The 20,057-nt window shown below is 33.0% G+C and overlaps 10 protein-coding genes across 10 annotated transcripts; 6 read left to right on the top strand and 4 right to left on the bottom strand.

The window, feature by feature from the left end:
• Positions 1 to 2,250: 2,250 nt before the first annotated feature.
• Positions 2,251 to 2,661, bottom strand: BX663DRAFT_434371 (uncharacterized protein; the record flags this gene model as incomplete). Its single annotated transcript, XM_051523063.1, is given in 2 exon segments — positions 2,251 to 2,515; positions 2,528 to 2,661. Coding segments are annotated over 2 exon segments (399 nt in total), but the record flags the coding sequence as incomplete, so codon positions are not given.
• Positions 2,662 to 3,901: 1,240 nt separating this feature from the next.
• Positions 3,902 to 5,177, bottom strand: BX663DRAFT_508910 (uncharacterized protein). The gene has a single exon (XM_051527555.1). It carries the CDS (start codon positions 5,020 to 5,022, stop codon positions 4,000 to 4,002), a length of 1,023 nt encoding a protein of 340 aa, XP_051382918.1. The 5' UTR covers positions 5,023 to 5,177; the 3' UTR covers positions 3,902 to 3,999.
• Positions 5,178 to 6,226: 1,049 nt separating this feature from the next.
• On the top strand, positions 6,227 to 8,311 carry BX663DRAFT_508907 (WD40-repeat-containing domain protein). The gene is made up of 2 exons (XM_051527554.1): positions 6,227 to 6,527; positions 6,609 to 8,311. The coding sequence occupies exon 2, from the start codon at positions 6,677 to 6,679 to the stop codon at positions 8,117 to 8,119; it is 1,443 nt and encodes a 480-aa protein (XP_051382917.1). The 5' UTR covers positions 6,227 to 6,527; positions 6,609 to 6,676; the 3' UTR covers positions 8,120 to 8,311.
• Positions 8,312 to 8,420: 109 nt separating this feature from the next.
• BX663DRAFT_561011 (uncharacterized protein) lies at positions 8,421 to 10,130 on the top strand. The gene is made up of 8 exons (XM_051531912.1): positions 8,421 to 8,553; positions 8,613 to 8,942; positions 9,008 to 9,197; positions 9,254 to 9,332; positions 9,403 to 9,460; positions 9,541 to 9,609; positions 9,660 to 9,809; positions 9,864 to 10,130. The coding sequence occupies exons 1-8, from the start codon at positions 8,488 to 8,490 to the stop codon at positions 10,053 to 10,055; spliced, it is 1,134 nt and encodes a 377-aa protein (XP_051382916.1). The 5' UTR covers positions 8,421 to 8,487; the 3' UTR covers positions 10,056 to 10,130.
• Positions 10,131 to 10,137: 7 nt separating this feature from the next.
• BX663DRAFT_508881 (6,7-dimethyl-8-ribityllumazine synthase) lies at positions 10,138 to 10,916 on the top strand. The gene is made up of 2 exons (XM_051527553.1): positions 10,138 to 10,340; positions 10,440 to 10,916. The coding sequence occupies exons 1-2, from the start codon at positions 10,161 to 10,163 to the stop codon at positions 10,836 to 10,838; spliced, it is 579 nt and encodes a 192-aa protein (XP_051382915.1). The 5' UTR covers positions 10,138 to 10,160; the 3' UTR covers positions 10,839 to 10,916.
• A 385-nt stretch (positions 10,917 to 11,301) lies between these two features.
• Positions 11,302 to 13,264, bottom strand: BX663DRAFT_472518 (uncharacterized protein). The gene is made up of 3 exons (XM_051524178.1): positions 12,872 to 13,264; positions 12,622 to 12,793; positions 11,302 to 12,553 (listed from the first exon to the last, which is right to left on the bottom strand). The coding sequence occupies exons 1-3, from the start codon at positions 13,154 to 13,156 to the stop codon at positions 11,310 to 11,312; spliced, it is 1,701 nt and encodes a 566-aa protein (XP_051382914.1). The 5' UTR covers positions 13,157 to 13,264; the 3' UTR covers positions 11,302 to 11,309.
• Positions 13,265 to 14,068: 804 nt separating this feature from the next.
• Positions 14,069 to 15,089, bottom strand: BX663DRAFT_434394 (DCP2-domain-containing protein; the record flags this gene model as incomplete). The annotated part of the gene is made up of 5 exons (XM_051523064.1): positions 14,069 to 14,206; positions 14,279 to 14,431; positions 14,493 to 14,711; positions 14,749 to 14,962; positions 15,028 to 15,089. 5 exons carry the CDS (start codon positions 15,087 to 15,089, stop codon positions 14,069 to 14,071), a joined length of 786 nt encoding a protein of 261 aa, XP_051382913.1.
• Positions 15,090 to 15,267: 178 nt separating this feature from the next.
• Positions 15,268 to 16,557, top strand: BX663DRAFT_454178 (uncharacterized protein). Its single transcript, XM_051523815.1, has 2 exons — positions 15,268 to 15,345; positions 15,399 to 16,557. Exons 1-2 carry the CDS (start codon positions 15,300 to 15,302, stop codon positions 16,484 to 16,486), a joined length of 1,134 nt encoding a protein of 377 aa, XP_051382912.1. The 5' UTR covers positions 15,268 to 15,299; the 3' UTR covers positions 16,487 to 16,557.
• Positions 16,558 to 16,588: 31 nt separating this feature from the next.
• Positions 16,589 to 18,016, top strand: BX663DRAFT_508873 (S-adenosyl-L-methionine-dependent methyltransferase). The gene is made up of 7 exons (XM_051527552.1): positions 16,589 to 16,780; positions 16,833 to 16,944; positions 17,003 to 17,041; positions 17,105 to 17,516; positions 17,576 to 17,628; positions 17,680 to 17,735; positions 17,796 to 18,016. The coding sequence occupies exons 1-7, from the start codon at positions 16,598 to 16,600 to the stop codon at positions 17,880 to 17,882; spliced, it is 942 nt and encodes a 313-aa protein (XP_051382911.1). The 5' UTR covers positions 16,589 to 16,597; the 3' UTR covers positions 17,883 to 18,016.
• Positions 18,017 to 18,214: 198 nt separating this feature from the next.
• On the top strand, positions 18,215 to 19,912 carry BX663DRAFT_434170 (endo-1,3(4)-beta-glucanase; the record flags this gene model as incomplete). The annotated part of the gene is made up of 2 exons (XM_051523052.1): positions 18,215 to 18,987; positions 19,066 to 19,912. The coding sequence occupies 2 exons, from the start codon at positions 18,215 to 18,217 to the stop codon at positions 19,910 to 19,912; spliced, it is 1,620 nt and encodes a 539-aa protein (XP_051382910.1).
• Positions 19,913 to 20,057: the final 145 nt, after the last annotated feature.

The raw sequence follows: 20,057 nt of genomic DNA, 5'->3' as shown, positions 1-20,057 counted from the left end.
TTTATTCTGTCTTCTATTCTTACCTCTACCATATTAACAGCCATCATAATATCTCAGAGATACAAGAAATATGGAGAGGGCCAGGTTGTCCATTTTATTAATTTAATTCAAGAGATTAGTTTATTAATACTGAAAGCAGCAGAGCAATGTGGTATACCTTGTAACTATGCTGAAGCTTTCAAATAGACTACTGTCCCTGATTGTCAAGATTAGATACGGCATACTAAGATTATTTATTGGGACAGATGATTGGAAGGAGAGATTGGCTTAAAATAGTTTACTGTGTCTCAATAAATTGATCACTTGTCTTAAAAAAAAAAGATACAATGATTGGAACGCCAGTTGATGGTTTCTTAAAATGAGAGACGAGAAATAAGACCTCAATAAGCAGGTTTTGATACCTCAAAATAAGACTTTATTTTTCTCAAAAGGTGGCTATTTCGATTGTATCTTGCATTAAATTAACAATAAAACATACAAAAAAAAACATTGTCTTTATTTCTTTTTGTTAGTTGTAGTATATTCCTCTGACATTAAATAACTATCTCGTAGTATCTAAATACCCTTTAGTTCAACAGGCCCTTTTTACAGTAGCATAATAGGTATAATAAATGTTTGTGGATAAATCTGTATGTCAGGGATTTCTATTGAATCAAAACATTACTGACCTAATCAATCCTAATTGATATACAGTAATCAAGAAAATTCAGAAGGTGTTATAGAACAAGCTCTGGATAGAATCATAAGTAATATTATAGTAGATGAATTACATAAGACAGGATAAAATATAAGCCTGAAGATAAAATAAAACTCTGTAGATAACATCTTGTAAATAATATAAAACTTATTGACATTCAATTGTTTAGATGTATCAATTATAAGACAGCGTATCATTTCTAAATATTTATTTTTATAACCTTGATAAAGGATTCAGGTCGTCTTTGATCCAATAAAATAAAACATAAAAGATATCAGGAACATATACTCAGATTAAACAATAAATTTTTTATTTAAAACTTGATCGGATCATTATAACACCCAATAGATAATCCATACATCAGTCTCTTGAATCAACAAGACGTATATCCGAATACTAACACTGTTTCATGACTCATGTTCTTTGACGGTTATTTTTATTTCTTTGATTCAGGATTCATTAATATAAATACAAGCAGTTGTTTAGACACAAAATAATCTTTAACTTCTTTCTTTAGCTTTTCTTTTAACTTTATTTATTGAATAAAAAACAGTCTCAAACTATACTTCCTTTTGTTCCCTTTCTCTCTTTTTATTTTGTCTTTTATCTTTTATTTACCTTCCATCACAGGACGAATCAAGTTCATGGAGCTAAGCATAATTGTGGTATTTCTAAGCATGTCTGCACATGTTATGAGGACGGCAACTCGAAAAACCACGGCACTCTTTTTTTTAGGCTTTCTTTGCACCATCAGTGTAAGCCATAATATATATTTGTTTTTAGTAGTCAAACTATATCCCTCTCTCTGTTTGTCGTACTCAATTGGTCGTGGATCCTATTCTCTGGCTACTGATGTCTTATATTGAGCGGAGTCGACTAATTCGTTGGTGTATGGGTTGGTTACCTGTTGGTCTTTTAAAGCTGTGTGTCTATCGCCCTCGTGATATGCTAACTCGACTCCATGCTGCTACCTGTTGTCATATGCATCCAGCTCTCCAATTGCCATACACTGTTTCTGATCCTACAGTCACGCAGAATTAGTCAAAATACCAACTCCCACATTAATAAAAAAAAACATCTGGTTAGATAAAATTTAACTGAATTTTCTGTTATCTAATTAGATAAAACCCCACACAATTAATTATTAAGAACAGACCGTCATTATTTTCAAATTTTTTTTTTAAAAAAAAGAAGCCTATTGATGTTGATGGTGCCCCCCGAATCCTTAAAGAGAGTTGATCAAGATATTTCGCTATACTATTGGATTTACACCTGGTGTTTTTTTTATTGTAGTTCTTTTCCATATTTATTTACAATAACTAAATAATATTTGCGTATATATCATGTTTTACATATAAAATATTATTGTTTGCTTTTTCTTACAACCCTTTGATGGGGACGAATACGCCTCAGCATGATTTACTTATCGCCTTCTGGGCGGGGATGCACATAACGGGGGGAATTTCACTTGTGATATCAACCGAATCATAATCGGCGTTTTCATTAGAGATGACACCAAGAATGCTTTGACTGTTTTTTATCATGGTGCTCTTTCATAAGTAGAGGTTTATCAAAGAGGAGCGGAAATTACTCAAACCAATAAGGTTTTTAGGGATTTTAAACGAGTCAACCTTGAACGTAACGAAGCAACCTTCAAAGCTGAATAGCTGCAAAATATAAGCATGTCTACCGTCAAAGTCCAGGTAGTTGATTTGTGTATTGTTGTTGTTGAGGAGCAGGTCAATTTCGTTTTTAATGCATGCGTTTATACGAATGTCATTGCTTTGCTGGTATTTGAGAACATCGTTAGATGCACTGCTTCATTTGAACTCATTTGCTGCGAGTTCATATTGCTGTTCTTCATCTTTACTTTCAAGAATCAGGTCTATTCTCCTTCCATAATCTACCTTATCGACCGTCATCGTTGGCATCCTCTTTGTTGCGTTTGATACGGCCTCCCCGTCATAGAACTCAATCAATAATGAAGTAAGCAATAGAATATTCTACACTTGCCCAAACTTGTGGCGCAGAGTAAAATGTAAACTTTACAGTGCGTGTATTTTTAAAGCACCCAACTTTTAAATTGTCCTGTTTACAGCACCAAATACAACTTGAAGGGAGGGGAGATGACAGACCAGATGAAGAAACCAGCATATAAAATAAAAAATGTTTTTTTTTCAAAAAAAAGAAAAAGAAATCATTTATAACAAAAAAAAATCGTTTGCTAATCTATCATACAACTTATTTATATATTATTAAATTGCGTATCAGTGAGGCCAGTCAACTGGTTTATAGCAAGTGTTAACACTGCAATTTGTCAGTTTTGCGTATTTAATCAAGTATTTTCAAATTTCATCTTATAAATCAAATCGTATGTATACCCCCCAAATATTTATTTAATGTTTAGGATTTTGGGTACAAAGTCATACTTAAACCTTGAAGAAAGGGAGCAAGAATGAATAAAAGCATACACAATGTTTCATTTAGCTATGATCTATTCTATGAACTGGGCTAACTTCTGGAACCTCTCCTTAAGCTATGTGACCTTCAATGTAATCCATCACCGGATTAAAGCAAAAATCCAAAGTCATGCACTACTGTCTCACATGCTTAATAAATAGTCTATCTCTACCATTTGTTCCTATTATTCAAATACTGAAGAAACGCCCAACCACATGCTATTCCAGTGTCCTCCAAAACAGCATATATGACATGAACTCATATTTGAATTTCTATGACTTACTATTACCGTCAAGAACCTCATTGAAAGTTTATCAGTGTTGGATTTTGACAATCGTATCGGCTATTGCAAGTTATCTCCAACAGTCAACCCCACTATTATCGTACTGACTGCCCTTGCTGCCATCTGGAAACCTCATTTCCGAATGACATTTGAAGCGGTTCCCTTTGACAGGATCTACATACATTGATAGCTGGAAAAAGAAAAAGCTTTGCAAGACTAGAAAACAATTAACAAGACAAATTATGAAATTACTCCAACCAAAACAAAACAGAAATCTTTTTGAAAACACTTCTATATACTTTCTGTTATGCCATTTCTCATTTTACCATACGATCACCGCTTTGGATAGGTCATTATTCTATGCATACGTGATGTAAGCAATAAAAACCTTCTTAAAGAACAAATACTAAATTTTATTCCACTCAATCAATATATTTATTAAATGCTTCAATGAAGAACCATTGTAATCACCTTAGTATTTATACGGATTTTTTTTATAGTAGACAAATTGAGAGCGGAAACACAATATAAAAAGTATAATAATATGGTATCAAATTGTTTATTTTTTCAATTTCTGACCATTGTAAGTACTCTTTAAACTTTGAGCATTTGCATAGGTTTCAAAAAAACCAGCTTCTCGTCCTTTGGCGAAGCAAACTTGCCAGTTCATCCTTATTTTATCATCTTTGCATTGTTTGATGAACTCACCTGCCCACTCCAAATCCGTCATCTTTCGATCAGGCTCTATTACCCGCAAAGGATTTTGGCTGCTACTGCTGCTGCTACTGCCTTCTTTTGTCACTCCTTCTGGCAAATCCAATGGTTCGCTCATCGTGGAGCATGATCCTCGATGATTATATTTACGTATGCATGCTTCAGCATACAGTAAACCATCATCAGCATATAACCGTGCCCGCTTTGCACTGCAATCTTCTTCTAAAGCCTCTATAATTCGTTTATATTGATCGCGATTGTTATGGCAGACATTTAACAATACATCAATAATTTTTTCCTCTTTATGAATCTGATGGTCGAGGACTTCTTTAGCAATACTATATAACATTTGAACAGTTGGATCGTTTCTGTGTTCCAACCCAATTATAGACACTTGCTGTTTAATCATAACATAACTTAAGGCAACCATTGGGGATAATGGTGCCTCAAGAGAAGACCTAATTGTCTCTTCGCTTATAAAATAATGAGCTTGCGCCCAATCGTCGCTTGCAAGCTTCTTCATATATGTTGCTTTGTTTGTTTCTTGAAGTTTGTTTTTTACTTCTTTTCTTACTGAATTTACACATATTGTCAAAGCAACAGGTTCGACTTGATATGTGTCAATAACATGACTGCAGTATTTTATTAAACGACGAATAAAAGGCTTATCTACAACGTTTTGAATTTCAATGATAACAGGTGGGAGGGCTTCTGAGGCTGGTAAAATTGGAGTATACAAAATGTCGGCATGGCGACCATCAATCCATTCGCATGGGCTAGAAACATAGCAATCAATGGCATCTTTACCAATGAGTGATTCCAATACTAGATTCATCACTCTTTTATCTTGCAATATTAATTTCGACATCAAATCTGTTCCTGGTCGATATTTTTCTGGAATTATGAATTGTAAAAGATTTTGATCTTTCAAAAATGGAGTGTTAATTTAGTTGCTTGTAAATAAAGAGAAAAAAAAAATACTTACCTGACATAGTGGAGCTTGAACAGAAGACTGAAATAAAACGAATCGGTAAGGTTATCGCTAATCGGTAAGGTTATCGATAACTTTTTAAGAAAATTGCAAGCTCTGATTGGCTGTATTAGAGCTTTTTCAATTCATCGGTAAGGTTATCGCTAATCGGTAAGGTTATCGATAACTTTTTAAGAAAATTGCAAGCTCTGATTGGCTGTATTAGAGCTTTTTCAATTCATCGGTAAGGTTATCGCTAATCGGTAAGGTTATCGATAACTTTTTAAGAAAATTGCAAGCTCTGATTGGCTGTATTAGAGCTTTTTGTCAATTTATTGACACACCTAAGTGAAGACTGAAAATGTAGTGCTAAGCTTTCCAAGCAACGCTTTATTTTTAATATATATGTATACATATATATATATATATATAAAACTACCACTACAATCTTCAAAAGTGGGGAAGTAAGGGTATGACCCCAAGTCATTGAGCTTAAATTATTTCTTTGGAAGATAGGATTAGTATTTCAACAGAGTATTAATCATATAGTGTGTGTACCAAATACTAATGATTATATTTATGCTAATATGTATGTATTTTAAAAGAGTGTATTCTGGTAAGCCTTATTCTTTCTTTGAACAAAAAAAAATTCTTAATATCTCAAATTTAGGATTACAGTGAGCATACCTTAAGCAGTATTAGCGCATTCAAAAATGAATACAAGAATATATGACTATCATATACAACAAATTAGCCATTATTATTATTTTTTTTAAATGGCTTACTAATATATAACCAAAAAAGTGTCAAACTGTAGTATTTAATCAATTAAAGATATTTGACCTGTAACAATTCTCTTTATTTAGCTATTCAATAATATCATTGTATATGATCGCTCTTTAAAAATATATACTTTTCTAGATCGACTTAACAACCTATAAATCATGTATTCTATTCTACACATACAAATCTATGCTTAGTTCTATCCCAAGTTACTTGCGTTTTTCTCAGATTCATAACATTTAGATCCCTCTCTCTCTCTCTCAAGTAGAATTAAGATAAATGCAAGCAATTAAATAATATGTTGTTATTATATACATGTATACATATTAAAAAATAAAAAATAACAATAACAATAAAAAAAAGGAGTTAATAGGGGCGGGAATTATTAATATTTTTATGCATGACGTATATGAGAAATACATAAAGTGTTTCTTTTTATTTTACTCTTGGAACATGCAAGAGCCATCTAATGAACAACTAAATGTTGTACAACTCACTATTAATTCAAACAAAAGCTTAGTTTCATCTAATTCTCAAATATCTGAATACCCATTATCGAATGCCTCTATACCCTCTTCTTTGAAAGCTATTCATTCCACCTATAAGCACCAAAAAGTAAACTTAACACCAAAAATAATATATTTAAATAAATATTTATTTATTATGTCCTTAATCTTTTCTTTTCTTTTTTTTTTTATTACCTATTATATAGGATCCATCTTCAAAACAAGTCATTTTTTTTAATGACACTAATTCCCCAATAAACACTATGCCTACTCTGGCTAAACAATTCGAATTCCTACCCACTCCAATTCAGTCCATTACTCTCTTTGAGCTCCTTAAACGTTCTTCAAAATCGACCCTTCAACTCATTCAACAGACTATAGCCGCACACCTTAAACGTGACTTTCTAGCTTGTCTTCCTTATGAACTTAAACTACATGTTATTAGCTATCTTGATGTCTGCTCACTTCAACGTGCATCATTAGTTTCTAAAACTTGGCATCGCATTATTAACGGAGACATCAACATCTGGTATCGTCTATTGATGCGTGATGGATTTCAGATACAGTTGAATAATAGATTATATCGTGAACAATATCGACGTCAATACACGTTAAAATCGAATTGGCGTAAAGGCCGCTTTCGTCGTATTGAGTTTGATGGCCATAAGGACAATATTGTTACATGTTTACAGTTTGATAATGATAAAATCATAAGTGGCGCAACGGATGCCTTGATCAATATATATGATGCTAAAGAGCCTCAGGTAGTAGTGACGCAGTTGAGAGGACATAACGGAGGTGTCTGGGCTTTACAGTATATCGGTAATACATTAGTATCTGGCTCAATTGATAGAACGGTTCGTGTCTGGAATATTGATCAAAAGCGATGTACACACATATTTAAAGGACACACATCGACAGTACGATGTCTGCAAATTATAATGCCCGTCAACGTCAATGGACGAATCGAGCCTCAGGAGCCATTAATTGTTACAGGTTCTCGAGATTTCTCAATACGTGTCTGGCGATTACCTAATGTCGAAGAGTTTGATGGAGGTGAAGAGCCATTCGTAGGTGAAGAAGATCCAGTCAGTAATCCATGGCACAAATATGTTTTAGTAGGTCATACACATTCAGTACGCTCAATTGCTGCTTATGGCAACACATTAGTAAGCGGTAGTTACGATAATACAGTAGCCATCTGGGATTTATCCGTTGGTCGCCTTATGCATCGTATGGAAGGGCATACAAGCAATGTCTATTCAGTTGTAATCGATCCACCACGCAATCAGTGTATGAGTGGCAGTATGGATAGCTCAGTCTTTATTTGGGATTTGGCTACAGGTAATTGTCTACATAAGTTGAATGGGCACTCGATCTTGGTTGGTCTCTTGGGTCTTACACAGAATTATTTAGTGAGTGCAGCTGCAGATTGTACATTAAGAGTGTGGAATCCTAACAATGGGATTTGTGAACATGTGTTGGCTGGACATGAAGGAGTCATTACATGTTTCAAGCATGATGATGAAAAAGTGATTTCTGGTTCAGAAGGTGGTTTAAAAGTTTGGGATATAAAGACGGGCAGGTATTTGTATGATTTAGTTACAGATGTAAAAGGTGTTTGGTGGGTCACTTTTGATAAAAGTAAATGTGTTGTAGCTATTCACAAGTATGTAATTACCATATATCTGCATATTCTATGGTAGTTTTACTAACTTTATATTTTTTAGTCCTGATAAAACTTCATTCCAATTATTAAATTTTGATGTTGATTTTCAACAAGAAACAATAATTTAATGGAAGAAGAAGAAAGTAGTTATAATAAACAAAAGAAAAAAAAAACTATTAAATAATCATTTGTTTACTTGTTTGAAAGTATTTTGATAAAAGAAAAAAAAAAAAAAGGCTTATGTTGGCTATAGTAGTTTTTTTTTTTTTTTTTTTTCTGAGTGCTAATGACCTCAAAATTTGTTTTTTATTTTTTATTTTTAGTTCCATTTTCATTTTCATTTTTAGTTTCATTTTCATTTTTTATCTATTAAGTATACAAAAAAAAAAAAAGAGGACATCTCAAATGGAGCTTTACATTACTAATGTTGACTATAAACGGAAAGATCCTGTATTTTGGATTGAAGTCCAAGTAATCTCACGTAAATTGTCGTTTTTTATTTTGTTTTTTACTTATGTAAATGTGTTTAGACAAACAGCATAAAATATAAACATCGTCGTATTCCGAGGTATTACAGTGAATTAGAAAAACTCCATGATTACTTTGTTAGTACATTGGATGATGTATTAATACCTGCATTGCCTGCATGTCCATTAGCTAGATTTGATAAGCGAACAGGTGAGTTATTGAGTAGACAATGGTGGCTATACATCCAAAATGAGCAACAAAAATCAACTACTACTCAAAGTAATGAGAATGCATTAGAATACAAAATTCAGCTTTGGTTGAATAGAATTACACAGAATGAAAGAGTTCAAATGTCAGAAGGCTTACGTGAATTTGTTGAAAGTGAAGTTGGGGTAGTGTAAAGTTTACACAGATAATGCGGAGGATATATAATATGCATATTAAAATTATATTACAGTTTAGACCCAATATGCTCACAGTCAAATCTTCATTTTTGGCAAGAACTAGAAGTGGTCAAGTTATGATTCATGCTACTGAAAGTGATATGGGACCTGAATTTAGACAATGCTTAAAAGAATTGAACCTACTTCATCATAACTTAAAGCAAGTATTGACACAGGTGAATAAGGTTGAACAAGAACAAAGAGGTAATGGATACAACAATTATATAATGAATAAGAGGATTTACATATTCTACTCAAAGGTATGACTCGAACTTATTTGAATTTGTCGTCTGCTTGGGTATCTTATGGTGGATTAGAAAGAAGCTCAAACTTATTTATGTATGATATATTTATAAACAAAAAAAAAAAAAAAAAAAAACCCAATACTAATGTAACGATATTATTCTAGATTGTATAAATCAATTGCTAAAGGATATCAGCAATTATATGACCTAAGTAAATTTCAAGTAAGTCTTTAGATCAACTATATATACACACATATATATATATATTTGTATTTATCATATATAATCTAATATTATAAAAGGAATTGGCTATGAATGACACTCTAGAGGATGAAATAATTTATCAGATAAAAAACTGTGAATCTACACAGGTAATAATCAAGTAAATGAATATGTATAAAATTTAATTATTACGTAATAGAATGCAATGCAAAGAAGACTAAATACTTTATCAATTTATTTGTCAAGTCAAAAGTACACAGAATCAAGCTTAAGAAGTATGGAAAGATTAAAGTCGTCCATCCATATTGATCGAGATCAGGTCACTGAAGCTATTGCCATTTTAGAGGATGTAAGAGCAGCATTACGATATAGTTTACATAGGTATTAACAATTATAATTTCAGGCTCGCATTAATGAGAATAACTGCAAGATCCGTTTTGAAAGAATTAACACAAACTTGCAAAATGATATTGAAGCTTATTACAAACCGAATAGTACTCAAGATCTTTTAAAATCTATCAAGATATATGCAAAAAGTCAGCTCTATCTAGAAAAGAAAAAATTGCTGGTTCTTGAAAATATGATCAAAAGTTGAAATATGTGATACATATACACAACATCAAAAATTTTATTTTTTTTTTTGTTTTAAATATCCGCGCTTACAAATAATAAAATTACATTTTTTCTTCATAATATACAAATGAGCGATAAGACATTTAAGAAAGGTGTTGCAGCCCCAAAGGTCAAATTAGATGGTTCTGCTCTTCGCATTGCCATTGTCCATACACGTTGGAATTACACCCTTGTTGATCAACTTTACAACAAGGTTTATGAAACTTTAATTGAAAAGTATAATGTCAAACCTGAAAACATTTATACAGTAAGTTTATTGGTAAGACACATTAATGTCTTTAATCTAACTCTCCTTGTTTTTTCTTTTCTTTTCTTTTCTTTTCTTTCTCCTGCTTTATTATTATAGGATACAGTCTCTGGTGCTTATGAATTACCCATGGCAGCTAAACAACTCATCGAACTATCCCAGCAACAAGCGTCACAGACTGCCGATGACTTGTTAGGTTCTCCAGCTTTATCTAAAAAGACGAGTAATCGCAAAACGGGTCCTTTTGATGCTATCATATGTATTGGTATTGTGATCAAGGGCGGTACTGCACATTTTGAATATATTTGTGATGCAGTTACTCATGGCATCATGAGAGTTCAATTAGACACAGGTGTCCCTATTATGTTTGGCGTTTTAACTTGTTATAATGATGAACAAGCAATTGCCAGAGCTACTACCGAAGATGGTTTCCATCATGCAGAGGAATGGGCTGCTGCAGCTGTTGAGTCCGGTTTGAGAAAATATCAATCATTATAAATAAATTTATGCAGAACTAATAAATTAAAAATGTTTCATCCTGTTTTTGAGTAAAGGAAGGGTATATTAATATAAGGCTAATTTAACAAATAGACGTCTTTGTATGGTTTATTATTATTATTAATAATTTATTAATTTATATACATATATAAATATATGTATTAAAAGGGAAAATAATGAACAGGGTTAAAATACATATTATGATAGCAATAGAGACGAATTAAATAAGCTTTGGGTCTGATCTATAATACTAGCTGACATTCATCAAAGGAGCTAAAGACAGATACTACTGCTAGCATAATGTACACATGTATATAGTATACATACACTACTAGACAGAATAATATCTATTCTGTATAGATATTCAACTCCCAATTCTTTGCAAAATAAGACTAAATAAATTCTGTGTAAAGCTTTGTATAAACTTATAATTTATTTATTTTATTTTATTTTATCATATAATGAAACATTTTACAATATTTTACTCTTGTGATGAATGGAACTATATTTCCTTTGACAAAATTTGCATAATCCTATGATAGTTCTTCCTATACTATAAATTACTATGCACATAAAGGCATAGACATCTATATTGTAGACCTTCACAAATGACATTCTTTCACGTACATCAAATCTATATTTAATTTGCCCATCCATAAATAAGACCTCCTCTACCACGTCTGCCCCTCTTTGGGGTCCTCTATTTGCTCTGATCTGTACTAAAGCTTTAAATTTGTCTACATTTTTTTGAAAGGTATGATTCACATCAGAGACTACTTGCTTTATGATATCATTCGCCTCCTGTTGTGTTGCTCGACTATCTAATTTAAGACCAAGACCATTGCGTTGCGCTGTTAAAGCTGCCCCAGGCTGATCAATAAAAAATGGGTATATAATTAAACGAACGCCTGCATATAGGGCCTCATAGAGTGACCCTGCTCCACCATGGGTTACAAATGTTTTAACTGCATCATGTTTTAAAATTGAAAGCTGAGGCGCCCACGATAAAAATAAAATATCACTATGATTCCCATAAAATGATCCGAGATCATAGGTCACATTAGAAATTTTAAAATAAGGCGGGAAGTTAAGATGACGGGTCGCCCAGATGATGCCATCAATATCACCATTCTTATAAGTGTTTAGTAATGCATTCATGATTAAATTGAGATCCTCGGTAGTAGCTATCGCATGTTGACCAAAGGCAACATAAACAACGCGGTTATGTGAATCTAAAAAATCTACAAGATCTTGTGTGAGTGGTGCAGTCTTGGTATGCAGAATAGGACCTATAAACTCAACAAGAGGGCCTATAGGCCGTCCAGGTTCAAAGCCAAAACAACTATTCACAAGCTTTACAGCTGATCTCCAACGATCTTCAGGATTCATGGGTGGATCTCTGATACCCAATGTATGTAATTTTTCTTTATGCGTTGCCAACACTTTGTAAAGTTTAAGAGGGATCTCAAAGGGTTTAATAATACTTTTGTCAAAACGTTCCCAGAAGGACATTGTTTGTATAGTAGGATGACGAATGGTGTGAAATTCATTGTTAATATAGGGAGTGGCCGTATCTGGACCTAAGGCTGTTGATGAAGTAATAATATAAGGGATACCCAAAAAGTGAGATGCCTCTGCACAGGCCGAGTTAAAGTGATCGCATAAAGCCAAATCAATTTCATATGTTTTGAAATAATGAATCAGATGAAGAAAAGCTAAAAAAAATGAGAAAATATGTTTAGAAAAAGGAGATAAAGTGTATATGTTCTCAATGATAATTTACAATCTTCAAATGCTGAACTTAAAACGGTTATCAAAGCATGTAAGCTTTCCATAGCTGGAGCGCTTCTAAACATCTTGACCATATTAGGACGTTGATCTGGAGACATTATGCAAGTATCACTCAATAAGGTTTCAATGTTGGGAAATGATTTACCGAATTTTAAATGTTCTTCCTATGTATAAAGCAGTATTGTATTAGTTTTTTTTTTTTTTTTTTTTTTTTTTTTTTTTTTTTTTTTTTAAGATAATACGTTTGTAATAAAAAATGTAGAATGATCTCGAGTTGACAACTCATCAAGAATAGTAAGAACCCAGTTGACATGGGATGCTCCACCAAAAAAAGCGCTGAATGCAATTCGTTTAGGTTTTCTAAAGTCTTGCAAAATTTCAAATTTAGAAGCTTGTTGAATAAGTTGAAGCTGTTGGGCTTCAAGTGAAGAAAACGGCTCTGACACGACTACCCAAGAACAAACCAATAGAAGTAATACTATTAGTTTCAGGAAACAACTATTACAATAAGCAACAACAATCTTCATTATTATTATTATTATGTTGTTGATTTTTTTTAAAAAAAAGAGGAAAAAACGTAAAACTGCTTTAGATTATGCATTTATCTGGATTAGCCTTTCTCCTTTTGAATATACAATGAATAATTAAAAATACCAGCTATTCTTTTATTAATTAATGCATAGCTATGTCTAAAATACTTAGTATTACGATAAAAAGGAGAGAGTAAAAAGGTTCAGTTTATTTCGTCTTAAAAAAAAAGGAGAGTAATGTTATATAGAAAAAGCAAATTTTAAGGAAAAAAAAAAGCACTAACAAGCACCTTTGTAAAAGCTTGATTCACTGAAGTAACTCCTATCAATTATATGTAACTTAACTTCTCTTTATGAAATAAAATGATATTTAAGGACTGTAATGATGATTATTAACTTTATTATCATTATCGTTATATCAGCCAAAATATTGCTCTTGATGAAACGTATTTGGCATATTATTGTTACTACGGCCTTGCAACACACTTAAAAGTGAGTTTCGACGCATGTTATCATTATTTACACTATTTTGTGACTTTAATAATTCTTCAACAAATGAAGCTCTATGCTGTTGTGCATTAGCAGCAAGTGGTAGAGTCTGTTGTTGTGCATTAGCAGCAAGTGGTAGAGCCTGTTGTTGTGCATTAGTAGCAAGTGGTAGAGTTTGTTGTTGTGCATTGTTAGGTAAAAAGAGTTGATCAAGCAAATTAAGTCCTGTAGTAGGTTGTGTCGCAGAACTCGTCTCATTAACACCCAAAAGCGATTTAAGGGAGGATTCAGCAGGCTTACTGGGTCGAGGAGATTTCCCTTTTTCCTTTCTTAAAGCCTTTTTACGTTGATTTACAAAATGTCTCAATTTACTTAAAACATCGTAAGTCATCAGAATGCATCTATTTATTCCTTTTTTACTTACTTTATAAATGGTACAACCATATAAAAACGATAAGGCCCTGATTTTACATAGTTTAGATTTGAATTATTATTCCTTGTTGATGATTCAGTAGTTTTATATGTTGGCAAATCTTCTAATTTAACCCAGGAAATTTGCTATTACAAACAGTTAATTAAAAGCGTATATATATATTTATATATATATATATTTATCTTCTATATATTTACACTAATCTCTTTTCTTGTTCTTGGTATGAATTGCGTATCTTCGGGTACTCCCTGAATTATATATAATCGGATACGTTGTTCACGCATGGTTAATTCAGCATAATCTGTTTTTTTTAATAAAGGACCAATATCAAATCCCGTTTCTTCTAAAACCTAATCATAAATCAAGTAAATAAGATACATATAATCAGAATGCTTTGTAATCATCATTTACTTCTCTTATTGCACATTTATCATATTCTTCATCTTGATTGATCTTTCCTTTTGGAAAACCCCATCCCGATTTTGAACTCCATCCTTTAACCAAAACACATTTATCTAACGTGGTATTCAATATAATGGCACCACAAACAGGAATACGGAAACGATATTGCATAAAATCTGCATAAGCGCGTTCGTGTTCATGAGCCCATTGATGTAAAAGTGGACAATGCTTAAAAAGTAAAAATAATCGTTAAGGATAAATAAACAAAAGTTAATAGTAATGAAAATAAAATGAATAATATATTTTTATAAATATAGAAAAGGATATTTCTTGCAGAAAAACTTTTAAGTTGAAAAGAGGGTAATTCAGGTCTTAATTCTCGAACAAAATCTTCATAAAACCAATGTGCTTGTTCTACTTGAAAGCAAATTCGCTCTACTGAAGAAAGTTCTGCTTCCGGTACGTTGATGATAAAACGACTAATTTCAAATTTTAGTTTTTTTTTTATTTTTTTATTTTGCCTTTTTTTTTTTATATAGAATACCTAGATAAATCGTCCAAGATTTCTTCAAATGTTAAACTTGTAAACACTGCACTTTCTTGCATAATTTAATTTTATAAGAGAAAAGAAAATAAAATATATTGTTTGCTATAAGGGCGTATTATATCGGCGGCATTATATAAGAGAAAATAATAAAAAAATAAATAAATAAGTAAATAATAAAAAAAAAGCCCATTATTGGTAGACTGTGTGACTTAATAGCTTATATTCTCTTTGTTTTGAATTTTGTACCCCTTGCTTTCACTACATAAATAATGTTTAAGCGAGCTTTTATTCAAATATCAAGATATTCTACAAAAGGTAAGAAACAAATATTATATACACAAATTAATACTCATTATCTATTCTATTAGCTTTTTTGCCATCTTCTATAATTACTCCACCAATTGAAACTCGTCTCAAAGCATTGTCCGATCGCCATGATACACTACTCTGTCAACTCAATAATATCAACTTATCACCCGCAGAACTTACTTCAGCCTCAAAGGAACTGGCTAAACTTACAACTTCAAAAGCTCTCTTTGATGAATGGTTAAAGCATCGTCAGGATCTTGCAGAATTACAGAATTTATCAGAGGATCCAGAATTAGCAAAGCTTGCCCAGGAGGAGTCTAACGACATTACCCAGGCTCTCCAACAAGTAGAAAAAAATCTGTTAGAAGAATTAGCTCCAAAGGATGCAGCTGATAATGCTATAAGTGCAATTTTAGAAATTCGTGCAGGGGCAGGCGGAGATGAGGCGTCGTTATTTGTTGCTGATCTTAGCCGAATGTATGAGAGATTTGCACAGCTACAGCGTTGGAAATGGGAGATAATTTCCAGCTCAGAAGAAGCCAAAGGATTAAAGGATTTAACAGTGAGTATAGGTGGACGCAATGTGTTTACATTTCTCAAATATGAATCAGGAGTGCACAGGGTTCAGCGGGTACCAGCAACAGAAACACAGGGTCGTATACATACCTCAACAGTAACAGTCGCTATTCTACCAGAGCCTAATTCAGTAGATATTGATATCAAAGATTCTGATTTAAGAATAGATGTTTACAGGTCATCGGGCGCGGGTGGCCAACATGTAAATACAACTGATAGTGCGGTCCGTATCACCCATTTACCTACGGGTATTACAATAGCAATGCAAGATGAACGCTCGCAGCATAAGAATAAACTTAAGGCACTCAAAGTATTACGAGCAAAGATCTTTGAGCAAGAGCGACAACGTGTTGATATGGAGCGCCGTCAGTCACGTAATAAGCAGATTGGGTCAGGCGATAGATCAGAAAAGATACGAACCTATAATTATCCTCAAAACCGTGTCACAGATCATCGTATCAACTTGACACTGTATGAATTAGAACAGATTGTTTCTGGAGAAGGATTAATGCACGTCATTGAGCCACTTCAAAAATATTATTTAATGGAATCAATTCTTTTAGATGAGTAAACAGGCTTGTACATAATAATAAATATTGATAGACTTAAACTGAGATTAAACAATAATAAACAATACCCCAGATTTTTTTTTTTTTTTTTTGTCTGTTTTATTATTACATTAATGTTATCCACTGTTATTCGATCATTATCTATTAGGCGTCATTATACAACGGCGCCTTTCCAAGTCTTTGATCGTCATGCTAAACGTCTTCAAAGAGATCGTGCCGCTCTTGATGTTGAACAAAGCCGAACTGTGGATTATTTGCGGGATACAGTAGCAGCCCGAGTAGCAGATCGACTTTTGGTAAATTACAATGGCATGGAAATAGACGGTACATTAATTTGTTATTATTTAGGATGTTAATCGTAGTTTTAATACAGTAGTTGATTTGGGTTCTGGTTGTGGACACATTATTAAGCATGTGAAAAAAGAGAAGATGAACAAGTTAATAATGTGTGACATGTCAGGTAATCCAAACTTTGAATTCCAAGTACATAATTGAAATTAACCCTTTGTTAACCGTAGAAAAAGCGTTAAATCGAGATATAAATATACCTTATGAAGGTAAATACTTGTTACCTTATATATATATTTTTTTTTAATTTAAATTTACTAATACCTTGGCAGTTCAAGTTGAACGTCGTGTAATCGATGAAGAACATTTACCATTCCCGGAAAATTCCCTAGATGCCGTTGTCAGTAGTATGTCACTAAACTGGGTAAATGACTTGCCAGGTACCCTCATACAAATTAAAAAAGCTCTTAAACCAGATGGTGTCTTTATTGGTGCCATGCTAGGCGGTGATACTCTCTTTGAACTACGGACATCATTACAGTTGGCTGAGAATGAGCGTGAAAATGGCATCTCACCACGTATTTCACCCATGGTTGAATCAAGCAATATGTCAAGGCTTTTAAGTAGGGCAGGATTTAGCTTAATAACAGTGGATGTAGAAGATATTCAAGTAAATTATCCAAGTGCATTTGAGTTAATGCAGGATTTGAGAGCTATGGGAGAAAGCAATGCAGTGTTGACTAGGTATATATATATATATATAATAAGAATGAACTAGCAGTTAATTTTTTTTTAATTAATAGACAACCATTTATTAAGAGAGATACACTTATTGCTGCTGCTGCTATATATAAAGGTATGAATGAAAAGGCATAATGCATATATCATTTTAATATTTTTTAATTAGAGTTACATGGAAATCCAGACGGTACAATTCCAGCAACATTTCAAATAATTTATCTGGTAATTTTGTAAAAATTATTTATAAGTATACCATATTTATTAAAAATTGCTTATAACTAGATTGGTTGGAAGCCTTCAGAAAATACACCTTTACCAAAGAAACGTGGCTCTGCAACTACGTCATTAAAGGATGTATTGGAAAGTTAACGGATACAAAACAAAAAAATAAAAATAACCTTGGAGTCTGCATATAAAATTTTAATTCATACTATGTTATATCTTTTTGGCAAGCACAGTTATACTGATAAAATACCTGGTTTTCTTTTTGTCTTTTTTTTTTTGTATTTTTTTTTTTTATCAAAATGAAATATTCAGTTGCTCTTAGTAGCAATTTGTATATATTGCTACTCTTTCTTATATTTGATAAAGCTTATGCTGCTATATCAAATATTAACCAAATTAATAATACAAACCTGCTTAATTCACTCTTACTTGATATTTCTCAAAAAGCATCACATTCTAACTTAAATCGTGTCTTTATGCCCATTACTGCCAGTGGCATTCCTTCTGTCTTTCCTGTTATTGATCATCCTTTCCCACCAATATACGCAGACTCTAATTTTGCAAAACAAACTCCTGTGCCTACATGCTCATGGATTAGTAACCTCTTTTACCCTAGTGTAAACAATATAGCACCTACCACACCTGATCCTTATATTTTACGAGTTTTGGATGGTGACTCTAATTGGGGTGTGTCAATTTCGCAACCAGGTCAGCCAATTATTGGTGGATATCCAGCCATGAATAATGTACCTGCCACTCCTGCAGGATACGCCATCAACTCTGCTGTAATAGATTTTAGAATTTCTGCAAAGGAATGGAGTTCAAGGCCTTCACCACTTGTAACACAATGGGACTTGCTGAGTGCTCAATTGAAATTATCAAGCCAGAGTGGTAGTAATATAGTATTTCCTATTACACGAGGTAGTGCATTTATCACTGCACAATATCAGACATTGACACCCCAGTTTTTCACCCAACATGCAATCATAAACGTAAAAGCTGATGGTAATGATGTTACAACAGGACAGAAATTTAAGATAACATTGAATAATGGATCAACATGGTTGGTGTACGTATTGGGAAAGCCAATTACATTAAAGCAGACAAATATGAATTTGCTAGTTGCGACTGAGCCTTATAATGGAGTTATACAGGTCACAAAACTACCTCGTCCTGAAGATGAAGCAACATTAGATGCATATCATGGTGTTTGGGCGACTGGAGGAAAAGTAACAATTGATGATGGAGGGTAATAGAATAGATATACAAATATTATATTTAAGAGTATTATGATCATTGATTTATTATGAATTATATTTCTTTATAGTGCAAATTATCGTATTGATTGGATAAAACAAGGTGACACTAACAAGGATCTTTTAATATATGCGTATGCTCATCATCTTAAAACACTTACAAGTGCTCAAAAGATCACCAATATTATCCTTAATTCGTCATCTAAGGGCCCCATGAGAGCAGTGATCGGCAATTCTTGGACTTTAGTTGAATCAGATTTGCCTGCTGTTGATTGGTTCCCCCAGCAGCCTGTACCTGATACTACAACTCGTAACGAAATTTTGACGACTTTGGCTGATGAAATCCGCAACACCAACTATACAGAACATACAATTACTTTAGACGATACTTATTTTGCTGGAAAAGGTTTACAAAAACTAGCTCTACTAGCACTTATTCTGAACAAGCCACAAACAACAGGCCTAGTTAATGAAGAACTAGCAGAATTAGCGCTTAGTAAACTTAAAGCTGTAATGGGGCCTTTTCTAGATAATAAAGTCAAAGGGGCTAGTTTTCAATATGATAAACGGTATAAAGGGATTGTAGCTACGTCTGGACTGCCAACTTCAATGGGAGGTACAGGGAATAGGGATGCAGGATTTGGACATAGCTACTACAACGACCACCATTATCATCAAGGATATTTTATTGTAACAGCAGCCATCCTTAACAGTTTAGATCCTACATGGCGATCAACAGACCTTAAACAATGGACAGAGGCATTGATTAGAGATGTAAATAATCCGGTACAAGACGAATGGTTTGCTCAATTTAGAAGCTGGGATTGGTTTGCAGGACATAGTTGGGCAGGTGGTATTAAAGTGAATGGAGCCCTAGATGGACGTGATCAGGAGTCAGTACCTGAGGTAACTGTATAAACACGAAAAAATAAAAAATAAAGAATAAAAATAAAAAGAAAATTTGAAAGATTAATGTGGTTATTTTAGGCAGTGAATTTTTATTGGGGTTGCAAGTTATGGGGTTTAGCAACACAGAATGAAGCACTCAAGAACTTGGCAAACT

This window comes from Cokeromyces recurvatus (assembly GCF_025118155.1).
Source record: "Cokeromyces recurvatus strain NRRL 2243 chromosome Unknown BX663scaffold_12, whole genome shotgun sequence".
NCBI classification, from domain to species: Eukaryota; Fungi; Mucoromycota; class Mucoromycetes; order Mucorales; family Mucoraceae; genus Cokeromyces; species Cokeromyces recurvatus.
The sequence above is the reverse complement of the archived record's forward strand: the minus strand, read 5'-3'. Positions and strand labels throughout refer to the sequence as shown.